Source organism: Vombatus ursinus, unplaced genomic scaffold (assembly GCF_900497805.2).
Source record: "Vombatus ursinus unplaced genomic scaffold, bare-nosed wombat genome assembly UNPS02010822.1, whole genome shotgun sequence".
Lineage (NCBI taxonomy): Eukaryota > Metazoa > Chordata > Mammalia > Diprotodontia > Vombatidae > Vombatus > Vombatus ursinus.
This window is the reverse complement of record NW_020950600.1, coordinates 4,244,374-4,255,138: the sequence shown is the minus strand read 5'-3', so window position 1 is coordinate 4,255,138 and position 10,765 is coordinate 4,244,374. Positions and strand designations below refer to the sequence as shown.

At 54.2% G+C, this 10,765-nt stretch overlaps 1 protein-coding gene across 2 annotated transcripts; it reads left to right on the top strand.

Annotated features, from left to right (window-relative positions):
* The first annotated feature begins 1,194 nt into the window (after window positions 1-1,194).
* On the top strand, window positions 1,195-10,765 carry MXRA8 (matrix remodeling associated 8). Of its 2 annotated transcripts, none has more exons than XM_027855585.1 (10): window positions 1,195-1,575; window positions 2,969-2,992; window positions 3,259-3,558; window positions 3,812-3,913; window positions 4,521-5,009; window positions 6,475-6,636; window positions 6,961-6,991; window positions 7,126-7,202; window positions 7,411-7,501; window positions 8,835-10,765. In XM_027855585.1, the coding sequence occupies exons 1-10, from the start codon at window positions 1,524-1,526 to the stop codon at window positions 9,037-9,039; spliced, it is 1,533 nt and encodes a 510-aa protein (XP_027711386.1). In that variant the 5' UTR covers window positions 1,195-1,523; the 3' UTR covers window positions 9,040-10,765. The 2 variants fall into 2 exon arrangements, with proteins under 2 accessions (XP_027711386.1, XP_027711385.1); XM_027855584.1 differs by having other exon boundaries at window positions 1,196-1,575; window positions 7,411-7,488; window positions 8,833-10,765.

The following is a 10,765-nucleotide window of genomic DNA, read 5'->3' as shown; positions in this document are numbered from 1 at the left end:
AAATCTCCTGGATCACGTCAGGGGCTAGGAGCAAGAAGTCTTGTCCAATCCCTTTCGGCTGGAAAACAGATGTAGGGCTCCCAGCTGACCAGCCCCTTGTCCATTTCCCTCTGGTTGCTACTTCCTCTAGTAACCCCTCATCTCTCATAGATAGGGGCTGTGGGGTGTCCATGGAGAGGATTGGGGTGTCCATGGAGAGGATTGGGATCGCAGATACTCACTTGGGAATGGACAGCCATCCTCCATCTTCACTGAGAGAGTGGCATTGAGAAGAATTATGGTTAAGGAAAGACCATCCCCAGCCTGAGAGTTGTGGGGTGCTGGAGGTTAACGGTAGCAGTGGGAAGGAAGCATTTGCTCTGGCCACGTTGGGGGGAGGTCTGCTCAATGCTGAGCCTCTGATTCTGGCTCCTGGCGAACATGGGTGTGTGTTTGGTGGGGAGGGGGTCATGACCTTTTCCCAAACTTTGAGGGATCCCTCCTTAGGGATGCAGGTTTGGAAATAGATGCATGAGGGGGGAGAGAGTATTGGTCTCCCAAATCTCAGTTGTGGGCAAGTGAACTGCTTTGGCAGAACCTTGGGTGGGAGAGCTATATTCCCTAAAGACACAAAAAATAGCTTGAGTCTGAGTGAGTGAAGAAAGGGTTATTACTCAGAGATCAGAGTTGGCATCCTCTTGGGTGGAAAGGCTGGCTGGCACTCAGAGATCAGAGCTAGGGTTCCCTGGCATGGTGGGGCTGCCATTTGGAAATCATAGTTTAGGGGTCCCTTCTGGTAGAGAGGTGGTTGCCTCGCATTCAGTTGGGTCTCTTCTGATGGAGGGGCCAGTGCTTAGAGATCAGAGTTGGGGTCCCCTTGGATGGAGGGACTGGTGCTTAAAAATCAGAATTAGGTCCCCTCTGCTGGAGGAACTGGGGCTTCAAGAGCAGAGTTGGGTCCCCTTCAACAGGGCCTCTGGGTTCTCTCCCTGGGGGGACTGGGAGGGAGAAGATTGGAAGGCTTTTCCCTCCAGGCTGGGCTGGATGTGGGGTAAGGATCCTACTGGACCTTGCCTGGGTTCCCTGTCTTCCAGCTGCAGCTAAAAGAAGAGGAGGAGGTGGAGCTGGGCTGAGGGGAGGGGGAGGAGCTGGGGGGAAATCTCAGAGCCCCCGCCCTCTCCCACCTCCTCCCTCCTGTGAATTGGGAGGGGGAGGCTGAGGAACCCAGCAGCCCTGGGGAGGTGGGGAGCCAGGAGTTTGAGGAGGAGCAGGCCAGGACCAGGTCTGTCTGTCCGACCCAGGGCCCAGCTCCAGGCGGGCTCAATGATGTCATAGCCAGGCCAGGGGTGGGGGCAGAGAACAACTCTGTCTTAACTTGTTTTTCAAGGGGAGAGAGAGAGACAAAGAGAGACAGAGAAACCGAGAGAGACCAAGAGACGGGGAGATTGGAAGAGCCAGAGATAGGGCGCCGGGGCCAGAGACAGGCAGAGGCAGCTGTGAGGAGGAGCCCCAGCCAGGACAGGCCAGGCAGGGGCTGAGCCGACATGGAGCAGTTACCCAGAAAAGTTCTCCTCTGGCATCTCCTGCTTCTGCAGAGTAAGTGCTGGCCATCCAAGCCAGGACTGGGATGCTGGGGGAGAGGGCAAAGAGGGGTGGTGCTGAGTCCTGTGTGTCCTCGTGTGACTCTGATGGGGTCTCTTTCGGGTAAGGGGGTCCAGGTTTTTGAGGGTTGGGGATCAGGGAGAAGGCTGGTGGGGGAAGCTCCCTCCCCTTCTCTCCTCCTCCCAGCCCCCAGAGATAGGCAATGACCCTGTCTGCTCCCCTCCCAGAACTGGCTAGGGGCTGGAGTCCATAGGAGTCTGGAACTTAGTGGAACGTGAAGCGTACATGTCAGAATACAAAAATTTACTTAGCAAAAATTTCTCTGTCACTGAAAGGGCTGTGGATGGGGGTGGGTGGGGCGAGAGACTGTGCAGCCTCCTTTTCTCTCTCACCCCCACCTTCCTGGGCTACAGAGGTGGAGGTGAGGGATGTCAAGAATGGCCCCTCTGAAATGTCCCAAATATGAAGAGAAGACCCTCACCCTCCCATTGCCCAGTTCCCCTTAGGTGTGTGTGTTTGGGGGGAGTCAGACCCATCCTTCTCTAAGGCCAGGCCTGGAGTGGGGGGAGATAATAGGGAGTTTGGGAGAACCTGGGCATGCTTTGAGGGCAAAGGGGAAAGTTTGGGGGAAGGACGGATTTAGGGGGCTGGGCAAGGTTTGAGAGGAAGAGAAGTCCTGGGGAAATATGCAAGTTTTGGGGAGGGATAGATTTGGAGGATGGGGTAGATTTGTGAGAAAGATGGATTTGGGGGATAGAAAAGAGGAAAATTTGGGGGATGGGACAGATCTGGCAGAGAAGTTTGGAGGAGGGGTGACTTGGAGGGAAGGGATGGCTTTAGGGGATGGCTGGATGGGGGGTAGGCAGGTTTAGGAGTGGGGAGCAAGTCTGGAGGAAGGGAGTTGGAAGGAGTGGCAGATTTGGGGGAAAGGAGATTCAGGGGGTTGAGGCAGGTTTGGGGGAAGGGAAAGGTTTTGGAAAAAGGATGCAGATTTAGGGGGTGGAGTAGGTTTGAGGGATGGAATAGATTTGGGGGAAGGAAAGACAGATTTGGATAATGGGGCAAGTTTAGGGCACAGGGCAGTTTTGGAGGGGAAAGGTAGTTTGGTTGGAGGCTGGGTTCCATTCTGGGGCAAATTTGGGGAGAAGGCAGCCTGGAATCGGTTCCCCTCTAGAATGGAAAAGGAAGTCTGGCCAACAGTGCCATTATATTCTGCTGATTTGGCACATTTTTCTCCTCCTCTGACCTGGGGCTGAGGCCACTTAAGAAGAGAATGTGGGACCCTGTGACCCCCGAGGCTCCCAGTAAGGAGGCCAAGGCTGGGGAGGGGGGTGTTCAGCCTTGCCACTGCCCTCTCCTCATGCCTCGGTTCTCCCCTTCATTCTAGGCTGCAGTGTCCACTTGTTCTCAGGTGAGCGACCCACTCCCCCACACAGGGCATATGGGTTTCTGCCCCCAGACATCCCCCCACCAGCTTCCCCAGCTACCAGAGTGCTCAGATGTACCCCATCAGTCCTTCTGGGGGATTCAAACTTGCCGCCAGCCTCCTGCCCCCAGGGTCCCTTGGCCTCTTGGGATACCACTGCTTCCACTGCACCCTCTACTGATTCCTCTGTCTCCCAGAGTATTCCCCGCTGACCCCTCCTCAGCCCTGTTGACTCTCTCCCCACCCCACAGTCGTGCCCCCAGGATCAGGGGCCAGCACGGTGGTGTCAGAAGCAACCCTGAACCAGACTGCGGGGGCCCGAGCCCTGCTTCGATGCCAGAGCCCACGCATGGTGTGGACTCAGGACCGGCTACATGACCGGCAGCGAGTAGTCCACTGGGACCTGAGTGGCGGCCCTGGTGGCCCTGCACGCCGACTCCTGGACATGTATTCAGCCGGGGAGCAGCGCGTCTACATGGCCAGGGACCAGAACCGCCTCCTCCTGGCTCCCACAGCCTTCCAGGAGGGCAATTTTTCTCTGATCATCCGCTGTAAGAAAGAGATGGGATGGGGGTAGCACTAGGAAATGGGCCCTGGCCGGAGGTGGGAAGGGAAGGGCCCTGATCAGGGAGAAGGGGCCAGGGTTCTATGGGCTGGGGGGCGAGATGTGGAAGGGAAAGCTCTGCCTGGGTCGGGCTTTGAGGTTCAAGGTCTCCATCTCGTTTCTGCCTCTGTCTCTGTGCCTGTCTCTGTCTCTCCATTCCTTGTCTCTTATCTCCTGTCTCTTGTCTCTGGACTCGGCAGCCGTGGAGGAGCGAGACGAAGGCTTGTACACCTGTAATCTTCACCATCATTACTGCCACCTCTATGAGACCCTGGCCATTCTCCTGCAGGTCACTGATGACCGTGAGTTCTACCTCCAACCCAGCAACTTGCTTGTAGATCCTTTCCTGACACCCGCCCTGCTGTGCTTCCCAGGCCCTGGCCTCTTGACCATAGCCAGAAAGTGCGTGACCTCACTAACTAGCTTGCCAGAGTGACCCCGTGGCCCCTATGACCCTCATGACCTCTATTGTCCCAATGACCTCCATGGCCTCCACAGTCCCAATGACCCCCATGGCCTCCGTCATCCTAATGACCCCCATGACCTCCACGATCTCAATGACCCTCATGACCTCCATGATTCTAACAACTCCTATGGCCTTCACGATCCCAATGACCCCCATGGCCTCCATGACCTCAATGACCTCAATGACCCCTATGCCCTCCATAATCTCAATGACCCCTATGGCCTCCATGATCTCAATGACCCTCATGACCTCGATGACTTCAATTACCCCCATGGCCTCCATGACCTTAATGACCTCAGTGACCTCCATGCCCTCCATAATCTCAATGACCTCCATGGACTCCAAGATCCCAATGACCCTCATGACCTCCATGGTCTAAATAATCCCACATGACCCCACGACCTCTGGAACTGATCCTATTTACCCTCTTCTGCACCCCCCAGCCCTGGCAGCTGGTGCCCACTGGGACGGTGAGAAGGAGGTCCTGGTGGTAGAGAGGGGCTCCCCAGCACTGCTGACCTGTGTGAACAGAGCCCAGGTGTGGACTGAACGGCACCTGGAGGAAGAGCAGCAGGTAGTACACTGGGACCGCCAGCCTCCAGGAGTCCCTCATGACCGTGCTGACCGCCTACTGGACCTGTATGCCTCTGGCGAACGGCGCGTCTATGGCCCCCCCTTTTTGCATGGACGAATGGAGGTCAGCATGGATGCCTTTGCCCGGGGGGACTTCTCCCTGAGCATTGACCCCTTGGAGCTGGCAGACGAGGGCACCTACTCCTGTCACCTGCATCATCACTACTGTGGACTCCACGAGAGGCGCATCTTCCACCTGGCTGTCTCAGAGCCCGCCCCTGAACCCCGTGGCCCTCCCCTGGTGCCTGAGGACACTCCCAGCAACCGGAGCAGCCAGAGCCGAAGCCCCTCCCCTGCTGGTATGTGGGGAGGGGGGTTGACCTTGAGGGGGCAATGGCTGGGGGGGAGAGATTCTGGGCTGAGCCCCTGGACACTCAACCTTCCTATGAAGACAGTGTGGCCCAGTGAAAAGAACTCTGTCTCTGGAACGAGAGGACCTGTGATTCTTTGACCTGGTTCAAATCTCACGTCTGAAACTAGGCAAGTCACTAACGTCTCTGAGATGCAATTTCTTCATCTGTAAAATGGGGATATAACAGCACAGTGTGAGTTTTAAATGAGACAGTGTACGCAGAGCACTTTACAGACATTCAAGCATTATATACGAGCCATGTTCTGTTATAGCCTGGCCTCCAGCATCTAGTGCTTGGCTCTGGGGAGGGCATCCACCCCAGACAGGGAGAGCCTAAAGGAGGCATCAGAGCTTGGGGGACCACCCTGAATTTGGAGGCAGTTCAGACACTTGGTACCCTGGGGCATTGGGCAAATCACTACCCTTCTCCTGGGCTGTTTCCTCCTCTATAAAGTGAGGGGTTGGGACTGGTCTCTTTGCTTCCTCCCAGCTCTGAATCCTGGAATCCTAAGCTTTGCTGGCAGAAGGAAGCTGGCTCCTGGTGGGCTGGTGCTGGGGAGTGGCCCAGCAGGTCTGGGGAGCAGCCCAGTTTTTCCATTGGCAAGAACCTGGCCTGGCTAGCTCCAGGTGTGAGTCCCAGAAAAAACAAAGCCAGCCCCTCCTTTTCTCCCCCTTCTTCCCCTCCTTCTCCTACCCTCCCTCCCTCTCTCCCTCTCTGCCTTCCTTCCCACATCCCCAGCCAATGACATTTGGCATTCACTCCGTATTTTCTTCTCATATAAAGGTCATTTTTAAATCAGAGCAAAACGGGGGAGTAGGGAAGGGAGGGGGAGACTTCCCTCCTCCCCCCCAAATCCCAGTGCCTGCTCTGAGGGGCGTGGCTGTGGCAAATGGCAGCTTTTATGAGAAGCAGCATAGTGACTGGCATTGTCCCCTCAAGAGCCAAGACTGGGGACGGGCCAGCCTGGGGATGGTGGAGATTTGGGGCAGGGGGAGGGTTATGTTGTGGCCTCCAACCTCCTGAAGCAGCTGAACTCAGCACAGGGATGGAGAAGGATCCCAGACCCAGCTTCAGAAAGACAAGCGTGTTTCCCCATCTGCAAAACGAGGAGGGTTGCACTGGACGATTTGTAAAGCCCTTATTGGCTCTAAAGCAATAATACTATAATATGATTCTAAGTTCTGGGTTCTGAAATCTGAGTTCTGGATCCAAGTTCTGGGTTCAATTTGAGTTCTGAGCTCCAAGTTTGGGGTTGTGAATTGTGAGTTCTGAGCTCCAAGTTCTGGCTCTCAAGGTCTGAGCTCTGACTTGTAGGCCTCATTGATCTGTTCAGAGTTCTGGGTTCTGGGTTCTGTTCTCTGAGTTCCATGTTCTGGACTGGGATCCCTAAATCCCGGGGCTTATCTTGCAGATCCCCCAGTGGTCCATGGCCACAACGTCATCAACGTCATCATCCCTGAAAGCCGGGCCCACTTCTTCCAGCAGCTGGGCTATGTGCTAGTCACCCCGCTTCTCTTCATCCTTCTCCTCGTCACTGTGGTCCTCGCCACCCGCCATTGGAGGCGGCAGAGAGGTGAGCCCCTGGGGTCTCCTGAGGCTCCCCTGCCTGCCTCATCTTCCCCTTCTCCACTCACCAATGCTTCAGAGCCTCCCCCTGGGCCAAATCAGGAAAAGGGTAGGACATGGGCCCGAGCCGGAGCAAAAGAATGTGGGTTAGACACGAAGGAGACCTTCCCAGACAGGGGAGGACATGAGCTTGCTTCCTAGGGCAGGACACATAGAACATAGAACCCTAACCCTCCCTGCTGGGGCCATGGGTCTGCGAGACTGGGGCTGGAGATGGCAGGGCTGGGGCCAGGGAACGATCTAACCCCTCCCTTGTGTCTCACTTCCCCAGGCTATGCATATGATGTGAAGAAGTCAGGCGGGTGAGTGTGACCCAGCCGGCCCTTGATGCCGCCAGGGGACTCTGGAGATCCTCTTCCTCTTTTCCCCTCTCTGCATCTCCAGCCCATCCTTGCTGCCCCAATTTCTACCCAATTTTTGCCTCTTCCTTTTCCAGGAAAGATGTTAATATGAAGGAATTTTCAGTGGATTCAGCTGACTTGTCTCAGCTTAGAAACGAGGACATCAGGCTGGGTAAGGGAAGGGGGAACATGTTACCCTGGAGGGAGAGGGGAAACTGAGGTACACACCTTGGAGGTGCTAATGGTATCTATAGCTCCGCCCTGGAGCCTCAGGGCTATAGGCGCAGCCACTGTGCCTGGATGGGGCTGTCCTCCATCATCTCTTGGGGTAGCGGGAGGTGTGCTGTTATTTCTATAGCTCTCTTCCTCTTCCCTCCTAGATTATAAAAACAATATCTTGAAGGAGCGAGTGGATCTGGCCTTGGGGGCCCTAGCCAAAAATATTGACTTAGACAGAGGTGAGAGACCTTGGTGTGCCTGTTTGTGGGGAGGGGGACCATGAGCAGAGCAGATCAGGAAACCCCTTTGTTCTGACTCCTGAGGAACCAGTCGGGGCATGTCTTAGGTGCCTGGAATCAGAGCATGGGGGCAAAGAACCCCAGAGGAGAGACTGCCCTGAGATCTCTCTGGCTGACAAGGAAGGCTCTGATCTGGGCACAGAGGGAGGGTCCTGCTCTGGACCTCAGAGTCTGAGGGAGGGTTGGAATGTGCTCCAAACTCCTCATTTTACAGAGGAGAAAGCTGAATACCAGAAAGAAGTGACTCAATCATGGTCATAAAGGCAGAAAGTAGCAGACTGAGGTGGTGCAGTGGTTAGAGCACTAGGTCTGCTGTCAGGAAGAACTGAGTTCAAATCCTGCTTCAGACAGCTGTATGGCTCTGGGTGAGTCACTTAACCCCTATTTGTTTCAGTTTCCTCATCCATAAAATGGGGATAATGGTCACGGTTACCTCCCAGGATTGTTGAGGATCAAATGAGATATTATTTATAAAGTGCTTTGTAAAGCCTAAAGTGCTCTAGAAATGCCTACTATTATTATTATTTTATTTATTTATTTATTTATTTTTTTAGGCAATTGGGGTTAAGTGACTTGCCCAGGGTCACACAACTAGCTAGTAAGCATCAAGTGTTTGGTCTGAGGCCGGATTTGAACTCAGGTCCTACTGACTTCAGGGCCAGTGCTCTATCCACAGCACCACCTAGCTGCCCCTCCTGCTATTATTATTGATCAGAGTTAGGATCTGAATCCAGGCCTGGGAGCCCAAAGCCAGCATTCTTTCCATCATGTCACAAGTCAGGGCAGCGTCTTCTCCAGGGTCCTCTGCCCCCGCTCTGCTCTCTGTTCCCCACCGTGGGGCAGATATACCCCAGATGATGCTCTGTCAGCCAGAAGAACAATGCTCCCTGTTTGACCTCCGGACCTGGAGTCCATTGCGGGCAGACACTTACCAGAGGTGTGACCCTGAGCAAATCCCTTGATCTCTCTATGTCTCCACAAGCCTCAGCATTCCCCCCAGAGAAATGGGGCTAAGAATTACACCTACCTCCAAGGGCCATGTAATACTCCAATGAGCTAATGCACGCTTTAAAAATTTTAAAGCCCTGTGTGATTGTATATCTGTGTGTATGTAATATTATAAAAATATATAAAATCATAATACACATATGTATATACACATACACATACACACATATGTAATCGCTTTGTCCCTGGTGACAATGGAGGCCAATCCTTGTCTCTGGTCCCCAGGCTCTGGCTGGAACTAATCCTCCCTCTTTTTTTCCCTCCTTTGATGTCTAGAGTTCCGGAAGGAATACTGTAAATGAAGACGCCTGGCATCAGCCCCGTCCTCAGAAGATCCCCTTCCCCATTTCTGCCCCCATTGCCCCTGTTCCCATCATGACCTCCTCCCACTCATCCAGGACTTCCATCTGGTCTGGCCCACCCCTGCGGCAGGTTCCGCTCTCTTTGGGGTTTGATTGGATCTTGGCCGCCAGGATGGGGTGAGTTTGGGGGTGAGAAGCCCCATTTATGCTGGACTTTTCACACCCCACCTTTCTTTCAGGCCCAGAGGCCCAGGGCTGGACCCTCCCTCTGTGCCCAAGGTCAGAGCCTCCCCTGCTCCCTGGGGTCTCTCAGGACAGTGTCTCCTCTAGGGTCCTTTACCCCTGTACCCTGCTCACCCTTCCCACCAATGGACCAAGGCACATAGGACACGCCCTGGCTGGTGCCTTGTGATTTGGGACAGGGGGTGTTCCTATGTCCCGCCACTCTCTACAAGCTGAAAATTCAATGCTGGGACCTAGACTAGGCCTGGCCTCCTGAACCACTCCCCGCCTGTTGTAAACTACTTTCCCAACTCCTGCCAGCAGCCTGTGCCCAGGCCATATCATGCCGGCTCTGCCCTCTAAGCCTTCTTTTTCCTCTGGCCTTGGCACTGGTTGCTGCAGCAGGACCTGGTGCTCTCCAGCCCTAAACTGTCTCTGCCCCACTGTACCCTGACCCCCAAACTGGAATTCTTTCCCCCTCCCCTCCTGGGGCTGTACAAGAGCCCTCATTTCTGTGGTTTTGGCTGCGCTTACCCCGCGGGCGTGGCACAACGTGACTGGATGTGGAAGATGTGGTTGCCCTGCCAAGTGGAACTGAGCTCTGTAGAAGCCCTCTGGGAAAACTTCATTGACAGAACTCCTAGGGAGTTGACTTAGGAAGGAAGTTAGGGGATAGAAAAGAAGGAAAGAGCTAAATGGATGCTGAGTGTCATACGGAGGGAGAGAAGAAAGTGACATGGGAAAGAAACTCACAATTTTGATTTTCCTGGGCTGGAAATTTCTGCTAATTTGTGTTTCAGAAACTGTTCATTGGGAAGGTATCCCCTGGGGCGACTCCCAGCTAGTGGATGGGAAAGGAGGAGAAGAGATGGGGAGGGCTGAGTGGGGACCCCCACAATCTACCGCAGGGTTCTCCTGGGAGGTAGAGTTTAGGGTTGGCTTTGGGTAACTGGGCAGTGGAACCTTCCCTCACTTCCCCCATCACAGATGACACTCCTGGAAACCCAGAGGGGAGTGGAATGGCCCAGCTATAGGCAGGCCCTGGAAGACAGCCTCCTCCCCCAATCCCCTCATCACAGCCCCAGAAACCCCTCAGCAAACCAATGTAGGCAATGCTCAATGATTTGACTGTGCTGTATATCCTTTGTGAGCTATGGGTGGCCAAATTAACCTCTGCCTAGGGAGCTAAGGACAGGCTGATTCCCTGTCGGACCAGCCTGTGTCAGCCAAGAGTGATGCCCACCGTTATTTATTCTACATAGGTGGTTTAAATGATCACTGAAGCCTGGCTAGCTGCACTCTGTCTGGGTTACCTGGATTTTTCTGTAATTACCTGGTGTCTGGGAGTTTTCTGTATCACCCCTAACTCCATTTGGAATGGTTAGTCATAGATCAGTACTCCTTTTCTCCAAAGTCCTGGGCACTGATGGCTGGGAGAGGACTGGGCATACTTTGCCAGGTGGGAGTGAGATAGTGGAAGGTGTCAAGAGAACTCAGAATTGGAGTGTGGATGGCCCCCCCTTAGCTCTGCCTGTCTGGTACTTCAAGCTGTGGAACTGTCCCTGGGATTCCAGAGCAAATTGGAGATGTCTTGAACTCTCCCCTTTTATCAATCAATAATTATTAAGCACCTACTGTGTGCCAGGCTCTGGGATAATACACAAAAGTCTCTCCATTAGATTGTG